This window comes from Vigna angularis, chromosome 6 (genome assembly GCF_016808095.1).
Source record: "Vigna angularis cultivar LongXiaoDou No.4 chromosome 6, ASM1680809v1, whole genome shotgun sequence".
Classification (NCBI taxonomy): domain Eukaryota; kingdom Viridiplantae; phylum Streptophyta; class Magnoliopsida; order Fabales; family Fabaceae; genus Vigna; species Vigna angularis.
Genome location: NC_068975.1, coordinates 20,046,589 through 20,071,808, shown reverse-complemented (window position 1 = coordinate 20,071,808; position 25,220 = coordinate 20,046,589). Strand labels below are relative to the sequence as shown.

The 25,220-nt window shown below is 34.4% G+C and overlaps 3 protein-coding genes across 6 annotated transcripts; all 3 read left to right on the top strand.

Annotated features, from left to right (window-relative positions):
* Window positions 1-4,703: 4,703 nt before the first annotated feature.
* Window positions 4,704-5,594, top strand: LOC128197530 (uncharacterized). The gene is made up of 2 exons (XM_052879586.1): window positions 4,704-5,039; window positions 5,310-5,594. Exons 1-2 carry the CDS (start codon window positions 4,704-4,706, stop codon window positions 5,592-5,594), a joined length of 621 nt encoding a protein of 206 aa, XP_052735546.1.
* A 2,504-nt stretch (window positions 5,595-8,098) lies between these two features.
* On the top strand, window positions 8,099-12,214 carry LOC108342069 (cellulose synthase-like protein E1). 2 transcript variants are annotated; one of them, XM_052878795.1, is made up of 9 exons: window positions 8,303-8,440; window positions 8,738-8,799; window positions 8,919-9,246; window positions 9,421-9,561; window positions 9,691-9,825; window positions 9,935-10,147; window positions 10,496-10,723; window positions 10,946-11,293; window positions 11,460-12,214. In XM_052878795.1, the coding sequence occupies exons 3-9, from the start codon at window positions 8,989-8,991 to the stop codon at window positions 12,009-12,011; spliced, it is 1,875 nt and encodes a 624-aa protein (XP_052734755.1). In that variant the 5' UTR covers window positions 8,303-8,440; window positions 8,738-8,799; window positions 8,919-8,988; the 3' UTR covers window positions 12,012-12,214. The 2 variants fall into 2 exon arrangements, with proteins under 2 accessions (XP_017435262.1, XP_052734755.1); XM_017579773.2 differs by lacking the exon at window positions 8,738-8,799 and having other exon boundaries at window positions 8,099-8,440.
* Window positions 12,215-16,696: 4,482 nt separating this feature from the next.
* LOC108341005 (cellulose synthase-like protein E1) lies at window positions 16,697-21,621 on the top strand. Of its 3 annotated transcripts, XM_052878794.1 has the most exons (9): window positions 16,741-16,852; window positions 16,955-17,363; window positions 18,443-18,752; window positions 19,135-19,275; window positions 19,529-19,660; window positions 19,762-19,974; window positions 20,115-20,345; window positions 20,487-20,834; window positions 20,965-21,621. In XM_052878794.1, exons 2-9 carry the CDS (start codon window positions 17,092-17,094, stop codon window positions 21,520-21,522), a joined length of 2,205 nt encoding a protein of 734 aa, XP_052734754.1. In that variant the 5' UTR covers window positions 16,741-16,852; window positions 16,955-17,091; the 3' UTR covers window positions 21,523-21,621. The 3 variants fall into 3 exon arrangements, with proteins under 3 accessions (XP_052734753.1, XP_017434092.2, XP_052734754.1); XM_052878793.1 differs by having other exon boundaries at window positions 16,697-17,363; window positions 20,923-21,621; XM_017578603.2 differs by having other exon boundaries at window positions 16,736-17,363.
* Window positions 21,622-25,220: the final 3,599 nt, after the last annotated feature.

Below are 25,220 nucleotides of genomic sequence, written 5' to 3'. Positions count from 1 at the left end.
AATGGATCTTCCTTCTAGCTCTCTTTCAGTAGATGTTGAAAGTGGAATTGTTGGTGGGAATCAAGTGGGAATCATTAGTGGGAAGTTGAGTGGAGCATCCATTGAAGTGGGAGGTTTGGTGATGTCGGCCAGGGTTGGGGGAAATGGGAGAAGGTAGAAGTGGAGATTGATATGGTGGGGAATAGTGGGAAACAGTAGTGGAAGATTGGATGGTGGTGGAGCACTCATTCGTGTGAGGTTGGTGATGGTGGGGAATAGTGGGAAACAGTTGGTGAGTGCAGCACTGGAGGTTGGATGATTGGAGCACTCAAGAATGACTGACCCTACCACCTACCAGATGTCTCATCTTGCTTCTCTTTTCTCTACTGTTGCCTCTTTGTTGAATCTTAGTAGCTCTGTGGTGCAGGCCGTGAGCTTCACAGCTGCTGGATGGTGGACCGAAAATGCTTCCCAAACTGCTGGAAGCGTGAGCTGCTGTTGCCATTTTGGAGATGCGCTTCTGCTGAACGTAGAACACCAAAGTGAAGACGTGAAGGCTTGCTCATTCTCCCATGCTGGATTGGACCGTGATGTAGATGAGTCGATTGAAGCTGGAGCTGCTGTCCGTGTGTGCTGGACGAGCGGCAGACCGGGAGTGATAAGGACGAGCGTCAGAAAAGCAGGACGAGCGTAGATGAGGGGGAACGAATTCGGCGAGCGATTGTGCAAAGGACGAGCGCTCAAAACCGAATGGAGGGAAAACGAACGCTGGAGGAGACCGAATGTTCAAAAGAGAAACCGAGCGTCCAAGTGATGACCGAACGCTCATTAAACAATAAAAAACCGAACGCTCATTACACAATAAAAACGAACGCTCAAATTACATGACCGAACGTTCAACTGAGAAGAACGAACGTTCACATAAAAAAAACGAACGTTTAATAAACACCATGACCGAACGGTAAACATGACAGCCGAACAGTTGAGGACGAAGACGAACGTCCAAAATTAACAAATGGCCGAACGGTCGAATAGTGAAAAGGACGAACGTCCTAAAAGACCGGGACGAACGCTATAAGATGAGGACGAACGTTCGCAATAGGCAGAGGACGAACGATCCTCGAGAACGAACGCGAACGCTCGTCCTAAAGCTGAGGCGAAGATGAACGAACGGTATAGGACGAACGTTCAGCAATTGGAGCGCTAGATGTCGCTTGGGACGGACGGTTGCACAGTTGAAGAAACCGAACGGTCAGTCAGGGAAGAGGCCGAACGGCTTGAAACGAACGTTCGCATAAAGGCGAGGACGAGCGTTTCGAAATTGGAAGGATCAGGACGAGCGCTTGGGCTGAGAAAAGACGAACGCTGATTGCTCGCGGTTGAACTGTTTGGACGAACGGCCTCAGCAACAGTGGAGAAGGACGAACGCTCACTGTTTGGACGAACGTCTGATCTTTTCTTCTTTTTTTTTTTATTATTTTTTTTTTCTTTTTATTTACACACATTTTTTTAATTTTTCCTTTTATGAGGATAAAACAATAAAACAAATTATTTAGTCAATCCGGACGAAATTGAGTGTTGACAAAGGGAATGGTTCTTGGATTACCCAACATTACGCTGCCAGAAAGAGTATGCAAAAATTACTTGGTTGGAAAGCAGACAAGAAAATCGTTTAAGACACATCTAAACATGAGAGTGAAGGAGCGTTTGGAGGTAGTACATTCAGACATATGCGGGCCGATTGAAGTTCCTTAATCAGGTGGAAACAGGTATTTCATTACCTTTGTTGATAAATTTAGTAGAATGATCTAGTTGTATGTGATAAGGATGAAGAGCGATGCACTGGAAATCTTTGTAAGATTCAAGGCTCAGGTTGAAAGGGAGAGTGGAAGACAGCTAAAGACCCTGAGAACAAACGGGGGATGAGAGTATACATCTACTGCCTTTGAAAGCCACTGCCAAGCGTGTGGAATTATTCATGAGATCACAACACCGTATACCCCTCAACACAACGGGCTTGCAGAAAGAAGAAACAGAATTATCCTTGATATGGCTAGGAGCATGTTGAAGGAGAAAGCAGTGCCACGGAAACTGTGGGGCGAGGCGGTGTCCACAGCTTTCTACCTCCTTAACAGGTGTTCAACGAAGAAGTTAGATGGGAAAGTACCCTTTGAAGCATGGACAGGCAGGAAGCCGACAGACAGGAAGCCGACAGTTGGCCACTTGAAGGTATTTGGATCACTTTCTTTCGTGCATGTGCCTGACCAGAGAAGATCAAAGCTGCAAGATAAGAGCGAGCCAATAATATTTGTTGGCTATCATCCTAATAGAGCTTATAAGCTCTTCAATCCAATCAATGAGAAAGTCGTCCTGAGTAGAGATGTGATGATTCTGGAGAATAGTTGGGACTGGAAGTAGAAGCAACCTGATTTGGTAGAGCCTAGAATAGGTGGAGATGCTGAGATCATCTTAGTTGAACTTGAGGTGAATTCTGATCGTAGTGGAATTGTGCAAAATGGTGAAACTGGTAGACCAAGAAGACAACGTGTGTTGCCACAAAGGTTTAGTGAATGCAAACTATATCCTGATACATAGATTGATGATGAAGGAGACTTGGTTCATAGGGCATTGTATGCTGGAGCGAAACCAATAGATGAGGTTGAAGCATTAAAGGAACCTGTGTGGAGAAATGCAATGAGGGAGGAAAGTAATGCAATCGAAAGGAATGAAACTTGGCAGCTTGTTAATCTGCCAGAAGGGAAGAAAAGTATTGGAGTAAAGTGGGTGTTTAAGCAAAAGTTGAAGTTTGATGAACCAATCTCCAAGTATAAAGCTAGGTTGGTTGCGAAGGGGTTCCTTCAACGATAAGGCTTTGATTTTTCTGAGGGGTTTGCACAAATAGCACTATGGAGACTATTCGGCTGGTGAATGTTGTTGCATGTTCAAGAAGTTGGTCGTTGTACCAGCTTGATGTCAAGTCAACGTTCCTCCATGGACCATTGGAAGAGGAGGTATATGTATAGTAGCCTCCTGGATTTTTTGAAGAAGGCAAAGAGCACCAAGTTTACAAGCTGCAAAAAGCTTTATACGGGCTGAGACAAGCTCCTAGAGCCTGGAATAAGCGTATTGATTCCTTCCTGCTTGAACTAAACTTCATCAGATGCATTGTTGAACATGGAGTCTATGTGAAGAGAAGTGCATAAGTGATAATAACATATTTTACCATGATTTCAGTGTCGAATTGAGAGAGAATATCAACTCTTTCTTAGCTTTTTGCCTTGTAAATCCTAATTTTCATTTAGTTTCTTAAGTGGTTGCATCTTAAACTTTAATGATTCAATTTCATCACTAATTCCCATTTTTTAGTATGTTTTGGTCATTTACATCCAAGCTTGTATGCCAAACTGAAGAACCGAAGAACCATATAAGCAAGAATGAAGGTAAAAGAGGAAGTTTTGAGAGAAAAGATAAATGCTGAAGCTGGGGTGCGACTGGCGTGCAGCTGAGCGCCACCTGACCAGACTTGCTGTAGCTGAGCGGTACAGCTCTGTGCAGCTGAGCGCCACCTGATCGCGACTTGCTGCCGCTGAGCGGTACGGGTTTTATGCAGCTGAGCGCCAGCTCTCTGAAATGTTGTCGCTGGGGTGCAACTGGCGTGTAGCTGAGCGCCAACTCTCTAGAATGCTGCCGCTGGGGTGCAGCTGGGGTGCAGCTGAGCGGTGGAAATGCTGATGTGGCAAAATTGGTCTATTTAGGGATGGAACTCGAAGGTCTTTGGATCTTTGGCTGCCCAAACACGATTTCTCTCATTTGGAGCTCTTGGAGGCAAGCTAGGAGCTGTGGGAACAGTCCTTCTTCACCCTTGGGTCTTCTTCCTTCTTCCATTTCCACCATTGTTGTAAGCTTGAGCTTTCCATTCATGGAGGGCTAGTTTCATTATTGTTGGGGGATTGATGTAGCCACTAAACTCTTATGTAAACTATTGTGTTTTGAATGAATATATGCCTTTTTCATTGATTGTTAGTGTTTAATTCCTTCTCTTAATGCTTGTTGTGAAGTTGCTATCCATGACATGATTTTAGGGTTTGCTTGATATTGGGAAATGTTGGGTAAATCTGGACTTGGATTAAACACCTAAAGGAAATAGTATCTAGGGATAGAACTAGGATCTTTGGTTGTCTTAGATCTCAATTCTTAATGCGGAAATAATTGTTAGGTCTTCCAAGGGATTGGAGCCTAATAAGGAAGTCTAGGCTCTCTCTACCAAGGGATTGGGTTTGAGTAATTTAGTAGATTGACATTGGCATATTAATGAAGAGGAAGTGATTTTCTATACATAAGAGTGAAGTAGGTGAAATCATACCCCCAATAATATCATTCTATATCATTTCTAATCTTTCCATTTCCAAGTGTTTGAGTATCTAAGATCATTTTTATCATTTATGTTTCATATTTACTTTAATTGCACTAAAACTCAAATTATGAAGCATTCTTTAGTCTAAGTTAGTTGGAAATTATACAATTGTTTGGTGACACGAGTCTCTTGGAAAACGATATCCGGTCTTACCGGTTTTATTACTTGAAACGATTTGGTACACTTGCCAAAGTCCTAACAAGAAGAGGATTTGCTGATCATCTATTTATACGTGGATGATTTGCTCATCACAAGGTCCAACCCAGCTAACATAGAAGAATTCAAGAAAGTGATGCAGACAGAATTCGAGATGACTAACTTGGGTAAGATAAGCTACTTCCTAGGAATGGAATTTGCTTATACTGTTGTAGGATTGGTAATACATCAAAAGAAGTATACTAGAGATTTGGTGAAAAGATTTAATATGTCATTGTGCAATGCCACAATAAGCCCAATGGAAGTCAACCAGAAGTTGGTGAGAGATGAATCAGAGGAAGGGGTAAACGAGACAATATTCAAACAAATAATTGGATCATTGAGGTTTCCTTGTAACAACAGACCAGATCTCTCATTTTGTGTTGGTCTGATAAGCAGGTTCATGGGTGAACTGAAGAGCTCACATGAATGCTGTCAAACGGGTATTGAGGTATGTTCAAGGAACATCTGATCACGGGTTGTTATTTCCTATTGGGAGACAAAACTATGGATTAGAATCGATTGGCTACACCGATTTTGATCATGGTGGTGATCCTGTGGAGAGAAAGAGCACGTCTAGATATATTTTTCTGTGAACAAAGCCCCTATTTCGTGGTGTTCTAAAAAGCAACATGTAGTTGCTTTATCCAGTTGCGAAGTCGAATACATTGATGGGTGCTTTGCTGCTTACCAAGGAGTGTGGTTAGAATAATTGCTGAAGGAGATGATGATGCCTGTGAAGACCCCGTTGCAGTTAAGGATAGATAACATCTCTGTCATAAATTTATCTAAGAATCCTGTGAGTCATGGCAGAAGTAAGCATTTAGAAGTGAAATACCACTTCTTGAGAGACTTGGTAAGCAAAGGAAGAATAGTTTTGTCCTACTGCAGAACTGAGGAGCAATTGGAAGACATCTTCACCAAGGCTTTGAAGGTTGATCGTTTTGATTTTCTAAAGAAAATTGGTGTTATATCACTCGATGCTTGTCTTAGGGGGAAATGTTAGTTAACCTTAAGACAAGACATCTTTCACACAGGCAGCTCTACATCTATTACTTTGTTCCTTATAAAACCACACTTGTACAAGATACAATATTCAATTTTTTCAATAAGAAGTTCTATTCAAATATACCTATTCTCTCTCTGTATTTTTCTTATGTTGTTTCCTTCCCAACAATAACAATTATGATGATACCTTGCGTCTTATACCTGATCCAAATTAGCTTGGAAGATACATTTCTATGTTTAATCTTCGGGTTAAATATGTTTTTCGTTCCTTAAGTATCACACGATTTTGGGTTTAGTCCCTACTCGAAACTTTGATTGCTTTTAGTCCTCATAGTTTTGAAACTATTACTATTAGTCCTTAAAATTGAACGACGTTAACTTTTGTTTGATGTGGCAAACAGCGAAGCCACGTTTTACGCCAGCTTCCTTGTTCACTCTCTGCCACGTTGCTTTTCTTTTCAGCTGGCCAATAAGAATCTGACACGTGTTAGCCCCCTTCCACCCCAAATTAGGGGTTGCTAGATTGGGGAAACTTGCCCCTGCACCTGCGCCACGATTTTGCTCTTCTATCTTACGCCGTCATGAGCCAAGAACGCGAGAAGGGAAGGGTTGCTCTCTTGCAGGTGGCGAATGGAGTTTCTGTTGTGTTTTTGGATTTGCAAGTCTGTTGCAGGTGATGGCGCATCTGGATGACAGTGATGATGCAAGGGAGGATGTCGCGACTTGCAAGGATTTTACGCGTTGAAGGTGGCGTTGATGGAGGATGGCGTCGCTGCAGGGGAGCTTGTGAGATGAAGGCGCGACGGCATAAAGGCTTAGGCGATTTAGGGTTCTTCGCAACACTCGCGATTTGGGATTTCGCTTGACCGTGGTTCTCGATTGGCCGGAGCGAACTCGGTGTGCGTCTTCCGGCACGGTGCGATTTGCGATTGGGGTTGCTCGCGTTTTCTGGATTTGTCTGAGTTTCAGGTGATTCTAGGAATGCCATGGATGACTCGCGAGGAAGAAGAAAGGGCTTCGTTGTTTGGATTATTTGCAAGTGAAGAATGAAGATGCTTGCTTGATCTACGGCTTGGGCTGTTGCGCGATTAGGATGATGGTGCACAAGAAGCGAAACCGTGGTTGCTCTGCCGGAGAAGATGAACAAAGTTCTCAAGCACAAGCTGACATAAGACGTGGCCTCGCCGTTTGCTACATCAAACAAAAGTTAACGCTATTCAATTTTAAGAACTAATAGTAATAGTTTCAAAACTATGAGGATTAAAAGCAATCAAAGTTTCGAGTAGGGATTAAATCCAAAATCGTGTGATATTTAAAGGACGAAAAACATATTTAACTCTTAATCTTCTCAAATATCCCTTAAAGGATAATGATACCTTGTGTCTTATACTTCTAATACTGACAGTTTATATCGAAACATTTTCATAGCTCACACTGAATACTTTATGAAGTGTTAATATGTTAATTATATATTCATCAATTATTAGATCCTTAATATCACTATAAAATAATTAATAAAAAATATGGATTATATATAAATTCATCGCTATTTTTTATAATAGATTAATTGAACAACACTTTATTGTTTAATTGAACAACACTTTATCGTTTTCAAAGTCGAAAATTATTTCTAAATAAAAACTATGTGAGTGCTTACTACGTTTGAGTTCTTTTCGATATAAATGATCCAATGGTGATCGTCACCACATTTTGGACGTTCCTCAAGTCAATTTTGGTGTCTTTTGCTTTGACTTTGCAACCACATAGTTAATACTTAATAATAAATATTCAATGGATTCAAGCACTTAATTATATACTTAAATGTTATATAATATAACAGTATATTTTGTTCCAATGTTTAGCAAATTCAATCGGGTTACTTTTTTATTAGTAAACGTTGAAAAATTAGCAACACATCAAAAGTAAAACTATTGTAATTTGCTAGTTCTCTCAACGAGTCATCTCACCAAGACCCATTTATTTTTGTTTTTAGAACTACAAAATGAAGATTAAAATATTATTTATAAATATATGATAATATTTTTATCGTTTTTTACTGATTTACATTCGTAAAGCCAATATGCCTTTTATTTATTAAAAATGAATTAGCTTTTCTTGATATTCCAAAATTGTAAAGCTAGAATAAAAGAAAGAGATGAAATGTTACTACACTCGTGTTAATAACCAACTGTTTTTATCTTCTTTCATTTCTTTTATGTAATTTTAAAACGTTATATTAAAATAACAACTTAGAAATAAAAGAATGAAACACGCATCGATCATCTCATTCTCAAGATACATATTACGTTCATTCAGCAGTCATGTTTAAATTTTAAGTTTTATAAAATCGATTTGTAGTGACAAATGTATAATCTAAATTGGTTTTCTCATGGATAAGACTCCATTAAATATTATATTTGGATCTAACAACACAGAAAAGTCAATAATGTACCGAACTTTCAACATTCAAATGCGAATTCGTTAATAATGGCTGTGAAATATGAACGCAGTGCAATGTAATATATAGCAGAAAAACAAACAGAACAAGGCACACAGAATTATCAGAGTTATGGAAATCACTGAGCACACTCCATTGTTTGAGACAAAAAAGAGCAGAGGAAGACTCATCTATAGGTCCTTTGCAACTTCATTATTTCTATGCATATGCTTCGTATGGATTTACAGAATTAGCCATATCAAAGATGCAAAAGGTGAACATGGCAAATGGGTATGGCTTGGTATGTTTTGTGCTGAATTGTGGTTTGGCTTTTACTGGGTTCTCACTCAGGCCTTCAGATGGAACCTTGTGTTCAGACAACCCTTCACAAACAGACTTTCTCAGAGGTGCCACCTTCTTCTATTTAATCTTTTTTCCTTCACTCTGTATTGCTGGCTGAGATTCTTGTGTTAGAAGTAGTATCAATTCTTTATATGAGTAGACTCAGAGTCTCATTAGTATTATTTTTGTTGGAAATTTAAGCATGAGTTCAAGTCTCAAACCGGGTAGAAATAAGAAAGAACACTATATAAGGTTGAAAATACATTGACTCATTGTCTTAAGGTTTTTGGTAGAGAGTGATGTTAATCCTTATGTAGTTAGGCTCTAATGTCATTGGTGCCAGTAAACCTTCTTTTCTGTAGATCCAACAAGTGGTGTCAGATTTGATGGTTGGTTCTGGTGACCCGTTCAGACGAGTACAATGGTTCCTACATGATCCTCTTCAATCGATCCAATAATTTTTTCTTCAGTGAATTCTCTATTTGATAGAGCCATCATTTATGTTGTTGATCATTGATATGACAGATAGATTTTTTGTAACAGATATGAGAAAAAGTTGCCGGGAGTGGACATATTTGTGTGCACAGCAGACCCTGATATTGAGCCACCAAAGATGGTGATTAACACAGTGCTATCTGTTATGGCTTATGACTATCCAACTGAGAATTTGAATGTGTATCTCTCTGATGATGCTGGGTCTCAAATCACGTTCTATGCTCTATTGGAGGCATCAAACTTTGCAAAACATTGGATTCCATTTAGCAGAAAGTTCAAAGTGGAGCCAAGGTCACCAGCTGCATATTTTAAGAGTATAGTCTCATCAGGTTACTCTGCTGATTCTGATCAAGTCAAAGAGCTAACAGCCATCAAGGTACAACATTAGTTAATTATTCCGTCTCAGCTTTTTAATTCATACCAATTTAATACAGACATAAAGTATTTATATTATGTTACAAGTCATGTCTAATCAATTGATTATATGCGTCTGGTTTTATTTAATTTTTTTGAAAACTTTTGTTGAACACAACGAAATTTCATGATGTAGAAATTGTACAACGAAATGGAAAGACGTATTGAAGATGCAACCAAGTTTGGTGAAGTACCCAAAGAAGCACGTCTGAAGCATAAGGGATTTTCTCAGTGGGATTCATATTCTTCTCGACGTGACCATGACACAATTCTTGAAGTAAGTTAAGTAACATCAATTTATTTCTTAAACATGATGAATTCAAATAATTAAGTGCATTAGCTTTTGACATTTATCATCATCATCATCACACACACCCTATTACTCATGTTTTGTTCTTCTTAATAGATACTACTTCATAAAAAGGACCCTGAGAATTCAAAAGATGTAGATGGATTCCTTTTACCAACTCTAGTGTATTTGGCTCGTGAGAAGAGACCCCAATATTTCCACAACTTCAAAGCTGGAGCTATGAATTCACTGGTATAAAATATGTACAATTCTTTCATAGTGTTAGTTTATGTAGTTTGGTAATTCTTTCAGCTGTATAATTGCGTAAATTTATACAATTTTTTGGTCTGAATGCATGCAGTTAAGGGTGTCTTCTAATATTAGTGACGGGAAAATCATTCTAAATGTAGACTGTGACATGTACTCAAACAATTCACAGTCTGTGAGAGATGCTCTCTGCTTTTTCATGGATGAAGAGAAAGGTCACAAAATTGCTTATGTGCAGTTCCCTCAGATTTTTGAGAATGTCACTAAGAATGATTTATATGGGAGTGGTCTGATATCAATATCAGAGGTGAGTAATTTGTTGATTGAGATGATTTAGTTCAGAAACTTCATTACTGGAAATTTAAGATACTCATTTTTATATCTTATATTTCATTCAAACAGTTTTAAGTGACCTTTATTCTGTCATGTTATGATCAAACATCTCACACATAAATTTGTTCTAATGATAAGTTAAGAAACTCCTTATTTTTCTTATTTGTATTCAATTTGTTTCAAAGACACATGTATCTCATATAAACCACAGAGCCTGAGTTTAAAAATATTTTTACTTCACTTCATATAATACCATCATGCTATTATTGATGATGATCAATTAGTTATACACCCTTTGTATTTACAATTTATGCAAAAATAGGTGGAGTTCCCTGGTGCAGACGGTTGTGGTGGTCCTTTGTATATAGGAAGTGGCTGCTTTCACAGGAGAGAGTCTCTTTGTGGATTGAAATTCAGTGATCAATATAGGAATGACTGGAATATTAAAGAAGATTATCAGTTCAAAAAAGTAAGCCTGAAGGAACTAGAAGAAGAATCAAAGGCTCTTGCAAGTTGCACCTATGAGGAAAACACACTATGGGGAAAAGAGGTTTCTCACCCTCTCTCACACAAACATATACACTTCTTATAATGCACATAAGATATATCAAAATTAAGTATTTCGATATATTTAATAGTCGCGTATCATTTAAGAGTTGAAATTAAGCTCTCTTTCAACTCTCTTAAGCGTTTTTTAAGAACATAACAGTATCAGGAGTTTTAGACTCTAAATTCATAAATTAGCAATATAATGTTGTTTATTCAATTGCAGATGGGTTTAAGATATGGGTGTCCAGTAGAGGATGTGATAACAGGATTGTCTATTCAGTGCCAAGGATGGAAATCAGTGTACTACAATCCACTTAGGAAGGCTTTCTTAGGGTTAGCTCCCACTACCTTGCCTCAAACACTTGTTCAACACAAGAGATGGTCTGAAGGAGACTTGCAAATTTTGATTTCTAAATATAGCCCTGCATGGTATGGTTTTGGAAGGATCACTTTGGCCCTTCAAATGGGATACAGTATTTATTGCTTATGGGCACCTAGCTCTTTTGCAACACTATATTATTCTATCATCCCTTCATTGTACCTCCTTAAAGGCATTCCCTTGTTTCCAAAGGTAACAAAACAATAATCCTTGTTGCATACATTCACTTCATTCTATTTTTTTCACCCTTTAGGATATCAAACATGCTATTTGTGATTATGCATGTACCTTTTCTAAACAAATGCATCATTATACTTGATCATTCCTGTGTTTAACTAGTTGTTGATGGATTTATCAGATCTCAAGTCCATGGTTCATACCTTTTGCATATATCATTGTTGGTGAAGCCACTTATAGTTTGTTGGAGTTTTTCTTCTGTGGGGGGACATTTCAAGGTTGGTGGAATGAACTAAGGATATGGCTATACAAGAGAACAAGCTCTTACCTTTTTGCCTGCATTGACACCATCTTGAAGCTTTTTGGATTCTCAGATTTAACTTTTGTAATCACAACTAAGGTTACTGAAGAAGAAGCTTCCAAACGCCATGAGAAGGAAATAATGGAGTTTGGAACCTCCTCTCCTATGCTCACTGTATTAGCAACTCTTGCATTGCTAAATTTGTTCTGTTTTCTCAGTGTGTTGAAGAATGCAGTTTTAAGGGAAGGTGGCTTTGGAATTTGTGAGACAATGGTCTTGCAACTTCTATTGTGTGGATTTTTGGTTCTAATCAACTTGCCTATATACCAAGCACTTTTCTTAAGGAAGGACAATGGAAGATTGCCTGGTTCTGTTGCCATAAAATCAGTGTTGCTTGCACTATTTGTAGTTACCTTCTTTAGCTTTGCATGATCACACTATAGTGTTTTTATTTACACATTCAATTAGATTTGTCAACATTCCAAAGTTTTGTTAGGAGTAAGAAATTCTTGCTTATAAGATAAAATGTCTGTTTAGTTTCTGAAACACAAATCCATACAATAATGTAAGTAATGTTGTTTTCCTCATCAACATTGATTTGCAAAGGATGGAGTATTCTTCATTTGTTTTGATAACTTTCATCTCACTTTGATTTGTTTAAACTTTTTCTGTGATATAAATAAGTTGTTTGATAGATTATTTATGGACTTTTATTGTATATCAGATTGCATTTTTATCAACATTAAATTATTAATTTTACAACTATTATTATTTTCCATTTCCAACTTGTAGAAGCTAATTCTTAAATACTTATACATGTACGTTTATTTTATACAAGATGAAGGGTTGATAACAACTTTCATTTAAGAATATTTGCGTTGTTATTCCATTTGAAACTTGTAATTAACAATGTCCATTGATAACGTATCAAGTTATTAGAGGTTAGTATGCTTACCAATCAAATTTAAATCATTTTTTTAACGGTCATTTCTTTTTAAGATATTAAAGTAACAATATATATTTACAATCTATCAAGTCATTAAAGGTTAACATATTTATTAATTAAGTTTAAATTATGTTTTCTTTAGATGTTTTTAAATATTTTATACTCCAAAAATAAATGTTTGTCTTAGAACAATTTATTCAATGACAAGTGTACTAGTTGCATAATAACGTAAATTGTTTTGATGTATAAGGAACTAAAATTATGCAAAAACAAATAAATTATTTTTGAGATTTTATTAAATACTTAGAATGTATAATAGATTAGAAATGATATGGCGTGTCATTACAGTGACTTAACTTATTTTTAATTTAATTTTAAAGTAAATCTATTTACTCAAATCCTAATTTTTGAGTAAATGAATTTAAGTTTTCTTATTAAGAGTAAATTTATTAAGCACTTAATAAAAAAACTCGTTTTCACATCAAGATTTAATACAACTAATAAGTCAAGTTCTATCTGTATTTACAAGCTTCATTGTGTATTTTGTTTCAATTCTAGATTATAAAACTTATTTTCCAACATCCAATTAATTAAATATTAAGATATTGATGATCAAATCACAACAAGCATAAAACATAAAAAACAATATACTTAAATTGAATGGTTAGACATATAAATATAAACAATATCAATTACATGAGAGTTTAATTGATTATATCTATCCCACAAAATGAATTTAGCTTTTTATCATCACGAAGAGCTCAAAACGAGAAGATAAACGATATAAGATGATGAAGATCAAATGAGAAGTCATAGAGGTCTCAAAGGAAACCCTAACAGCTTAAGAAAAAAACTCTAAAATGCACTCTACACTTCTTAGCATAAAAAAAAAACTTTCGTCAAGAATAGGCAAGGAGAAATAAGTCAAAAGTGTCACATAAGAAAAAGCAGAACCCTTCTCCAACACTTCACATTGGGAGCGTGAAATTATAAGCAACGAATGAACTCTTTATCGTAGGAGCTCAACTCAATTCATCACTAGAAAGTGACAATCAACATGGGTTAAGTGACACTTAACACAGTAGGAAGGTGGTGCCTAGCCCCATGTTAATGATCCTTAACCTCAATGATGTTTTTCTATTTGTCTTAATGGTGCCAGGCTTGATTCAAGTGGCATCTAACGTAGGAGTTCCTTTGGAAATCCTAATTTTGACATTCTGTCCACATTTTATCAAAGATTAGACAAAAAAATGAGGATGCAATAGAAAATAAATGATAAATTATTAACATTTCAATTGAAATTGAAATAAATAATAGATGAATGATGTTATGTGATGAGTTTGGACTGAGATAAAATACATACGTATGACATGGTGTGACAATTTAAGATTATATGAGAATATAATGTATAAGCTATATGTGCATGTTGTATATACTTTGAAGTAGTTATATTTTTTTTACTTTAGTTTGATATGAATGATGTGAAATGAGAGGATAATGATTTCTATGACGGGAATATTGCTATGTTTGATGATGTGTGAAGTGTATTGATAATAGAGATTGAAATGAGATCATCCTGACTCTATTAGTAGTTGCATTCATATATATGAAAATAACTAGTTGTGAGACTTGTGAAATATAGAATTTACTCGCTATGCTCTATCAATTGGGAAGTGATTCGAACATGATATAGTTATAGCTCCTAAGAAACAGGAGAGAATGTGATATGATCCTATTCAGGAAAAAGTACAATTATTTTTTAATTTGATTCCTACTTGGCATAAATAAAGAAAATAAGAGAAGAACATGAAATTAAGACAAAGATGGAGACTCCATAATCTATTAGATTGATGAGTCAATAAAGATTTTTCATAGAGATCTTAATCTTTGATAAGCATCCGTGTTTTATGATGAAAACCAAGATAATCATCTCTCATTGAATTCAAAATTCATATAATGAATATCAAAAGTTTTACGTATATTTTTGGTACAAGTATATAGATTATAAGTATATAGTAACCCTAGAAACCCAAAAGAAAACCCAAAGATACTAAGTTTCAAAAATAACTCGAAAACTCAGTTTTAAAGATATTTATTTTTCTAAGTTTTTTTGTCATTGACCTTGTCATAGGGTTTTTGAATTACAATGATTTCTCCTCAAGTTCTTCTTAAATTGGATCAAGAGTCTTCTGAGCAATGACACATTCATAGTCTTAATATACCAATCAATATACTACTTCTTGAGAGGTTGAGTCTATTAGTTCTTGGAATATGAAAGGGCCATGAGAGTATTTGTGTGTGGATATAAGTTTTATGTTTGATGTGAAATTCTGTAGTAATTGTATCATTTTTATATTATTTTCTTCAAAATTTATAAGTTTTTTAAGTTATCTCTATTTTATCGTGCTTGGTTATTTGTGTATTTGACATCCATCTGGTTCACTATAATAGTTTATGTTTGACAATAGTAAAAGATAATACAAAAACCCACTACCAGCAACACTAAGGTTATGGGAGTGATTAATTGCTTTCATAGTTATATAGACAGGAAGGTTTATGTTATGTAAGATTTTGACTTTTCCTTATTTTGAAATACTTTCTTTAGAAGAGATAGTAAAAATAATATTTCAATTATATCTATTATTAACTATGAACCTGATACGGGATATGTAATACCTGCTAAAGTTTGGTTCATTACATATTTCATCATACAATACATCACATAAAAGAAATTATATAATTTAAATATATATCATTTGTTATACTTTTGCTTGAAAGTTAAGGCATAAAATTCATAAATTTGTTTTTCTTTTATTTGCTAATAAGAGGGGACTATGGAAAGGCGGTGACTGACATCTGCAATTTGACTTCCACCAAATAATTCACCCAATAAGTTTCTTTATTTCACTTAACTTTTTTTTAATGGAAATATCAGTGGAGAAAATTGACCAGGAATTTCTGATATGAAACTCAAAGAAATTCAACTCAAACGTTTTTCCAATCTAAATTTATTCGATTGATTAAACAAAACTATTTTTGGAAGACTTTTGGCAATAATTAAACTTATAATAGAAGTTGCTAGTTAGCAATTAGTGTGCTAGTGTTCCACTCTGGCTTCGTTTGAAATGATTTGGACGCTTTTTGAAGTGAAAAGTCTGCAATTAAAAGTTAAATAAAGAATGGTGGAATATGTTTTGGATTGAAACATTTGAAAGTTGATCCACTCAATGAGATGAGGTTTAGATTAATTGAATCATTCACTTCACATACGTATGCTTGCAGAGTTATTATTTGATAATTAAACTAAATTACCAGTTCAAATGTAAGGTAATGAAAATAATAGATACTAATAATAGATATGCTTGAGAAGTTGTCATCATATCCTGACGAAAACCAGACAAAAATGGTTTTACGTATAAGAAAAAGACAAAAGCAATGCTTATCTCATCAGTGTCGTATGAAAATACAGATAATTACTTCAAGTTGTCCACTCTTGACCAAACATACCATCATAAAGGCTTCACTTCAAGCTTTTTAATACAAAATTTTCTTTTCTATGTATTATTTCTCAATAAAAAAAAATTTATTGTCTAATTTATTGAAATAATATTGTTATAATTAATTATTATATTTGAAGTATTGTGTATTTTAAAAATTAAAATTATTGTTATGATTTTTAAAAAAAATATATTTTAAAAGATTGAAAAAAATATATTTAAATTTTCATTGGTTTCAATTTATAAATAATAAAAATGTCGAAATACTTTTTTCTTTTACAAAACAACACCATTTGGATTATCGTTATATTTGAAAAAGATTCAGATAAACAAAAGTTTAGGAGTAATTTCTTCTAATAGAATAAAGAATGAATTTAAACATTATACTTTTTGTCTATTTAAATTTTTATGTATTACAAGTTTATTTACTTTTCAACCCTCACATAGCCAATTTCATTAACTAATAACAACAACTTAATTAAAGACTAAAAAAGTATTTTTAATGTTTGTTTATTTCAATATGAATAAAAAATTACACTTATTTAAAGCTCTAAGAATTAAATACAGAGTAAAATCTAATTTATATATGAAATTTTTAAAATTAAAAAATCTCAAATATGTCATTGTCGGTTGCTCTGTGTTACATTAAAAACATAAAAAGGTAAAAAAAAAACATATAAAAGGTTAACCTCTCAGCCTTTACTAACATGAATGCAAAATAAACAAAAGAGGATGTTTTCTATAGGAGAAATAAAGGAAAAATATTTTAAAACAATGGTCATCTGCATTTTTATTATGTTTCTTGGAGCAAACATGATTATGAAGTTCAGGTAAAAGAATTTCCAATAATTCTGGCCTCTCATTTGCTAGGAAAATAGGCGTTTTGAGGAACGTGGAGTGAATATAATTGTTTTTTATTTGACTAATATCAGTATATCCCATATCAACCACTCAAGAATCGTATCAACTTCAAACTCTACTACCATGGCTCTTCACCATAACAAAGTTTTGTGTAGTGTATAAATAGTAGAAGAGTTAACAAAGTAGAGAGTAGAAAGTAAAAGAAGATATGGAAGCGGTGGAGCATTCTCCATTGTTTGAGACAAAGAGCGCCAAAGGAAGGGTCTTTTACAAGATCTTTTCTTTATCATTGTTTGTGGGGATTTGCTTCATCTGGGTTTTCAGAGTGAGTCACATACCCAGAGAAAGTGAAGTTGGGAAATGGGGTTGGATTGGCTTGTTTTTTGCTGAGCTATGCTTTGGTCTTTATTGGCTTCTCAGACACCCCTTCAGATGGAACCTTCTCTTCAGGGAACCTTTCATACAAAGGCTATCTCAAAGGTACACCATGCACTCTCTTGTTCTACACCTTTTTTCACTACTTTACTTTCAAAACAGGTTCAAACTTTACCCATCATCAATTCAAGTTCAATAACATCCAAAAACATAACAAAACTTGTGATTAATTGATCATGCTGACTTGTATGACTTCAACTAAAATATATCACACAACTCATTTCAGTTACTAAAAAATAGTCTCAATTTGTTTTCTCTTCTAAATTCTTCGGTTTGAGATTCCACTTCATCTTATAAACATGTTTTGTGATAGTGAGTTAAGCAAACTTCATCCCATGTTCTGGAAACTCTAAAAAATCTATGTACAAATTCCGAAAATCTAAAATTCTTCCATCACTCATTAAATTTGTTCAACTTTTTTAATGTTAATTCATTTTTGAAGTACAAAAGGATTTATTTATATTTTAGTTAGGCTTTACCTTAGGCAGTGTGAGGTGTAAAGTTTATGAAATGTTATAGGATTGATAGATTTGGTGATAATTTTGCATGATTGTCTGTGGAAGAAAAGGTGAATTAGGTATCCATTTGTAGCATTTTGTCATGTGGGGAAAGCCTGTGTAGGTTTAATATACACATATCCATATTGTAAGATATTGTAAGATATTATCGGCTTCACGGATTTGCTTTTCTATTTCATATTTTATTTAATGTGAACAAACTCTTCATCAACATGTAAGCAGAATAAAAGCTGTGTGTTTTTAAACAAAAATAACACCTTCATGTGATTTTTTCTTTATAATGGTGTGCCATCAAAATCATTATACTTTATTTTGTTTTGACTAGGGACTCACCAATTTATAATCTAATACTAAAATTAAAAAACCATATATTTGAATTTTTAATTTTGAAACAAGAAATTTATATACTTAGTATGTGTATATGATTGATGAAAATAAAATTAAATCCAAATCTTATAAACTTATCTGCATAATTCATAGGAAACTAAACAGATAAAACAAGTTTATATATGTCTTCTTTTTTCCCCTTTCATGCTTCTTCTTAGTACAGTGAAATGCCATAGAGAAATATAAAAAGGAGAAATAAAGTGTATGTTTTTGAAACAGATATGAGAAGGTGTTACCAAAAGTGGACATCTTTGTGTGTACAGCAGATCCAGGAATTGAGCCACCAGTGATGGTTATTAACACAGTGCTATCAGTTATGGCTTATGAGTATCCACCAGACAAACTCAGTGTGTATCTTTCAGATGATGCTGGATCAGATATTACCTTCTATGCTCTCTTAGAGGCTTCCATCTTTGCAAAACAATGGCTTCCATTCTGCAGGAAATTCAAGGTGGACCCCACCTCACCAGCTGCTTATTTCAAAACCATTCACTCATCCACCCATGCCAAAGAGTTGGTCACCATCAAGGTCACTTCTTTTCTGCTATTTTATTGACTATTTTATAACTTTTTTTTACTAGTGATAGTCTTAAATCAAGTGTTTTTACCTCATCACTCGGTCAACTTTAGTAAATTTAATAAGATATATTAAAAAGTTTGAAAAAAATATCATTTTTATCTTATAAAAGAATGGCAAGAACTTTTCATAGAAGAATAAATATTTATCAATGCTTCAAACCCATAGTAATTTGTACACATCTATGCATTTGAGACTGGATCCCAATGCTTGTGGTATCCACAAACCTTATCCACTTTTTTATTTAAATAATGATCACAAACTGTTTGTCTGTACTTGACATATGCAAAAATTACCATAAAACAAGTCATTAATGCATGGAATTAAAGTGCAGAAATTGTACCAAGATATGGAAAGTCGAATAGAAAATGCAGCCAAGATGGGTAGAGTACCAGAAGAAGTACACACAGAGCATAAAGGGTTTTCACAGTGGGATTCATATTCTTCTCGAAGAGACCATGACACAATTCTTCAAGTATGACACTTTCTCCTAAGCACTTTGGTTTATAAAACTAGCTATTCTGATAATTAATGTATTATTTTAACAATATATATATTAATAAAGTTCCACATTAGTCTCATTAACTAATATTTTAGTCTTTATTTATAGAGGCGAACATGATGCTTCACTTAATATTATAATATTAAAAGTAATGTTTCAATATTAATGTTTACTCTGTGTACTGCTATACTTATGCCTGGTATAATATGCATTATTTTCTTTATAGATATTACTACACGAAACGGACTCGAGTGCCAAAGATGTAGATGGGAAAGTTATGCCCCTATTGGTATATTTGGCTCGTGAGAAGAGACCTCAAGTTGCACATAACTTCAAAGCTGGAGCCATGAATTCATTGGTATTGTATATACCTTTCATGCATTAACATTTATGGTAAGCTTTGTGCATGATGCTGTGAAATTAATCATTGGTTGTATGTGTTCTTGGTCCTAAATGCAGATAAGAGTGTCATCAATGATTAGCAACGGGGAAATTATCCTTAATGTAGATTGTGACATGTACTCAAACAATTCTCAATCTCTAAGGAATGCACTCTGCTTCTTCATGGATGAAGATAAGGGCCATGAGATTGCTTATGTGCAGACTCCACAGTGTTTTGAGAATATCACCAAGAATGATCTATATGGTGGTGCTCTACGAGTAAGCTATGAGGTAAGTCAGTTGACGATTTTTGCTTATCAAACCAAAGTTGTTCATGATTAATTTGCATTGTTTTCTTTGACAAAAGGGCACTCTGCAATGTAGATTACCTAAATGAAAGTTTGTGATGGTTTGAATCTTGAACATTGAAGGTGGAATTCCATGGTTTGGATTCACTTGGTGGGCCTTTGTATATTGGAACAGGCTGCTTTCACAGAAGAGAGATACTGTGTGGAAGAAAGTTCAGTGACCAATATAAGAAAGATTGGAATGAATACAAGAATATTGGTGATATGAAAGAAGTAAGCTTGCATGAACTGGAAGAACAATCAAAGGCTCTTGCTAGTTGTACATTTGAGAAAAACACTTTATGGGGAAAAGAGGTCACATTCTTTCTCATTGTCCCTCTCTTTCCATGCATGATTGTATGACTTACATATATAGTTTTTCTCACAATAATAAAGAAGTTATTTATAATAGTATAATGACTAATCTATTGAAGATATATGAATATTTGATTGCAGATGGGATTGCAATATGGTTGTTCAGTAGAGGATGTTATGACAGGATTGTCTATTAAATGCAGAGGATGGAAATCAGTTTTCTATAATCCTCAAAGGAAAGCTTTCTTAGGTGTAGCTCCAAACACCTTGCCAGAAGCACTAGTTCAACATAAGAGATGGTCTGAGGGGGGCTTTCAAATTTTGCTTTCCAAGCATAGTCCAGCATGGTATGCTTATGGATTAATCAGTCCTGGCCTCCAAATGGCATATTGTTACTATCACCTGTGGGTGTTTATTTGCTGGCCAACTGTATATTACTGCATTATTCCTTCACTCTATCTCCTCAAAGGCATTCCATTGTTTCCACAGGTATGAATGTGATGTAAGACGTTCTTCACTGGACTGAATATCTCTTTTAAGATAATAGATAAAATCATGTGAACGTTTGTGTTTGTAGGTTTTGACATGTATCAAAATTTTACCTTGTTTCATTGATCAGATGTCAAGTCCATGGTTCATACCTTTTGCATATGTGATTCTTGGCGATTGCTCTTACTGCCTGATGGAGTTTTTGTGGTCAGGAGGCACAATAAAGGGTTGGTGGAATGAGCTACGGATATGGCTGTACAAGAGAACAAGCTCTTACCTCTTTGCTTTTGTTGATACCATCTTGAAGTCTTTTGGCTTTTCAGAATCAACATTCGTAGTATCTGCAAAGGTAGCAGAAGAAGAAGTTTCCCAACGATATGAGAAAGACATCATAGAGTTTGGAAACTCATCCCCAATGCTCACTGTGCTAGCAACACTTGCAATGCTCAATTTGTTTTGCCTTCTTGGCATGTTCCTAAAACAAGTGTTCATCACTGAAGGGGGTCTCAGAATGTTGGATTCAATGGCATTGCAAGTTATTCTAAGTGGGGTTTTGGTTGTCATCAATGTACCTGTGTACCAAGGACTCTTCCTAAGAAAAGATGAGGGAAGATTACCAATGTCTGTTGCAGCAAAATCCACAGCATTGGCTCTAAGTGCATGTGCCCTCTTTATTTCCATAAGTTAAGATGTTTAATATTTTCAGTCTTAGTTTTCTTTTACTATTGGTATATTTTTAGTCTTATTTCCTTTTACTGAAAAATAAAAATATATCGATATTGGTATATTATAATTCTTTTTAATATATTTTAAAATATCAAAATCAGTGTGAACCAATATATTTTGCAGGTACAATATATTTTGAAGGTATAGTAGAGAGACAGCACAAAAAATCTAGTAAAATTTCCGAATTCTTGTAGAAAATGGTTGCAAACAAGTGCAATTCGGCTTCCCCAAATAATTTTTTTCTATATATTAAATTTTTTTAGTGGAAATATCAGTAAGAAAATTTATCAGGAATTTCAGACACTTGTGATATCTGTGATAAAATCAGAAAAACTGTAATGGTTGTAAAGCCAGAGTTTTTTGTTATGAATTCCTTTCATCCATCCCACTTTGTTGAGATGTGTAAGGACCAGTTAATTGATGTTGAATTCCAATCTTCTCACAAAATTGTTTAAACTCCCTTACTGCATACTCAGTTCCATTATAAGATATAAGCTTTTTTATTTTGCATCCAGCCTCATTTTCAACCATAAGCTTTAACTTTTGGTAAACATCAAACACCTCTGACTTTTGTTTGAGAAAAAACACTCAACTCATCCCTGTAAAATCATCTAAATCTTCTTGAATTTCTGAATATTGATATTGTCTACTCCAAATTGTTTTTTGCATGAGGCTTCTACTTTGCTTTGAAAAGTTTGCCTAGCAGTTTGTTTCTATTCTAAAGGAAAGTTTTTCCCTCTCATTTTTATAGACATTATCTCACATCCATAAGGATCATCTCATATTTCCAAAATGCAAGTATAATTCTTTTCGAGCATTTGTCCCACACTCAAAATACTTTGACTAATTAAATCAGACACAAATGAAACATCTATCTGAAATGTACTTAGTACCTGAAGAGTTTGAACAGTAACTACTCATTTGCCTTTAACATCAACACTTTCTCCATTGCCAATAATGACTTTTGAGAAGTAGGTGCGAATCAAATTCCTTAAAAAAAACTTGCATCATAAACCATATGACCCGTTGTCTATTAGCCAAGCTTCTCTGCTGCTATTGGCAGAATAATAAAAAGCAACAAATAAGTGCTCCTCAATATCCTCTTGGTGTTCAACAACTTGAACTTATTGTCCTTGCTACCTTGCCTTGATTTCACACACTTTTCTACATGACCAAGTTGATTGCTGGCCCTACATTTGACTCCAGGTATGAACCAATAATAATTTTGAGAGCAAGGTGAAAACTTCTCTTTCCAACCTCTTTTGTTGTTGTCTTCTTTTTTTCCATTGCCTTTCTTCCACCAAAAGGTAATTACTCATCTATTTCTTCCTTAAGGTTTGTTTTTGTTGTTAGCCACAAAAGCACCTTTGACATTTTCTTCCATTCTCAGTGATCTTCTCTACTTAGTGTCTTGCAAAGCATTCACAAGTTCTGCTAGTGAAATCTGAGAAAAATCTTTATTTTCTTTAAGGGAGGAGGTTTTTTACTCAAACCTCGCCAGAAGACACAAATTTTCTCCACAACTCTTTCATTTTTAAGTTCTTCACCTAGCAATCTGATTTGAGTAACCACTTTATAAAGTCTGTCAGAAAATTCCCTGATTGTTTCAGATTCTTTAATTTTGATTGCTTCAAATTCTCTTTCCAAATTTTGCACCTTCATTCCCCTTGTTCTTTCATTACCTTGGAACTCCTTCTTGAGCTTATCCCAAGCCTCTTTTGTTGTCTCAAGATCCAATATCTTTATAAAAACATCGTGTGTTGTTGCATGTATAATGACAAATGTTTTTTCCTTCCTTTGCCACTTCTTTACTATGGAATCTTAATCGAGCAACTGTAGGGTTGTCTGATAAAGGGCCTGGATTACTTCCATTTTCCTCCACTTCCCACAATGATTAAACTCTCAAATAAGTTCTCATTTTTGTAGCTCACAAATCATAATTTTCTCCAACAAAAGTAGGAGGTGGAGGTCAAGAGTTATTGTTTGATGTCATCCTTTCTTATGGATATTTTTTTGTGGTTTGTGTATGACTTTCTCACTGGTTTTCACTCTTTCAGAGACCCCTAAAATCAATGAGTTCTTGATACCATGTTGTAAAATCAGAAAAACTGTAATGGTTGAAAAACCGGAAGAAAACATAGAAGGGGGTTTTTTTGTTGTGAAAATACATTATGGAAAAAGGGAAGTCAAAAGCCTTCTCACAATATTTTGAGTGCAATGAAATAAATACTACCATTCATTTTCACTTAAACATTAATCACACAATCAACTTTTTCACAAAACAAGATTTATAATTAATATCAACCTGACATGACAAAACAGAACACAATATCTAGAAAAATCTCATTATGACAATATCTCAAAGAAATTCAACTCGACAGCTTTTCAAATGTGAATTTATCAGAAAGATTAAAAAGAACTATTTTCAGAAGACTTTTTGGCAATATTTAATTAAACTTATAATATAAGTTGCTAGTTAGCAATTAGTGTGCTAGTGTTCCAGTATAGCTTGGTTTGAAATGATTTGGACAGATACTGAAAAGTCTACAATCTAAAAGTTAAATAATGAATGGTAGGATATGATATGGACTGTTACATTTGAAAGTTGATCCACTCAATGAAATTTGGTTTAGATTAATTGAACCATTCACTCTACGTATGCTTGCAGTGTTATTCTTTGATTATTAAACTAAATTACCAGTTCAAATTTAAGTTGATGAAAAAATAGATAGAAATAAGTATCCTTAATAGATATGCTTGAGAAGTTGCCAACATAATACTGTATGAAAACCAGAGAAAAATTGTTTTACTCAGGAAAAAAAACAATGGTTATCTCAGCAGTGTCATAAGAAAATGCAGATAATTAATTGAAGTTGTTCATTGTCGACCAAACATACCATCATAAAGGCATCACTCCAAGGTTTTCAATAAAGCATTACTAAGAAATAATTTGACAAAAGAATTTGGTTTAATGTCTCGTTAAGTTTCTATTTTCATTCAAAATCTTAAATAGATCATCTTCGTGTTCAGTGTCTCAATTGGGTCTTTACTTTTATAAAATTAAATCAAATAAAAGTTTGTCATCAAATTGATCAAACGTCGTTAAAGAGAGTGTTACATGGCATGCTAACAGTATAGTTTTAATTTACGTGGCATTAAAAACGTGTGTCAATTGTATTTTTTTAATTTTTGAATTAAAAACTGAAGTATATAGAGTGAAAATATAATTTAAAAAAGGGCAAAGTTAGGGAATCAAAAGCTCTGTTCTCCTCTACAGTTGCGAAAACAAAATCAAAATGAGGCAAATTGAGTTTTAGGACTCCTGGAAATATATACTTAGGGTGGAGGAATCGCAACTCTAATGTTGTTATCACTCCTTACCTTGAACATAAATGGTATAATATTCGGTATTTTAAGATTGAATCTGGTGGAGAAGTAAAAGCTAATTAAAAGTTGTTTGCATAAATAAACTCTAAAGGGTGAAAATGAACATAAAATGATTTATAAGTAATTTTTTGGAATTTGTGATTAATTGGTGGAAAAGACAAATGATTTGAACAGAAAGACGATGAAGCAGTAACATGGGAAGTAAAAGAAAAAGAAGCAACATGTACAGAGAGGAACTTGTTGAGCAGGAAAGTGAGAGAAAGAATGAAATTA

Coding starts and splice junctions, on each gene's coding strand:
- LOC128197530 (XM_052879586.1), top strand. CDS start 4,704: ATGACTAACTTGGGTAAGATAAGCTACTTCCTAGGAATGGAATTTGCT. Junction 5,040..5,309: donor GCTGTCAAACGGGTATTGAG/GTATGTTCAAGG, acceptor TAATTGCTGAAG/GAGATGATGATGCCTGTGAA.
- LOC108342069 (XM_017579773.2), top strand. CDS start 8,166: ATGGAAATCACTGAGCACACTCCATTGTTTGAGACAAAAAAGAGCAGA. Junction 10,148..10,495: donor GTCTGATATCAATATCAGAG/GTGAGTAATTTG, acceptor ATGCAAAAATAG/GTGGAGTTCCCTGGTGCAGA. Junction 10,724..10,945: donor ACACACTATGGGGAAAAGAG/GTTTCTCACCCT, acceptor ATTCAATTGCAG/ATGGGTTTAAGATATGGGTG.
- LOC108341005 (XM_052878793.1), top strand. CDS start 17,092: ATGGAAGCGGTGGAGCATTCTCCATTGTTTGAGACAAAGAGCGCCAAA. Junction 19,276..19,528: donor ACCATGACACAATTCTTCAA/GTATGACACTTT, acceptor TTTTCTTTATAG/ATATTACTACACGAAACGGA. Junction 19,661..19,761: donor CTGGAGCCATGAATTCATTG/GTATTGTATATA, acceptor TCCTAAATGCAG/ATAAGAGTGTCATCAATGAT.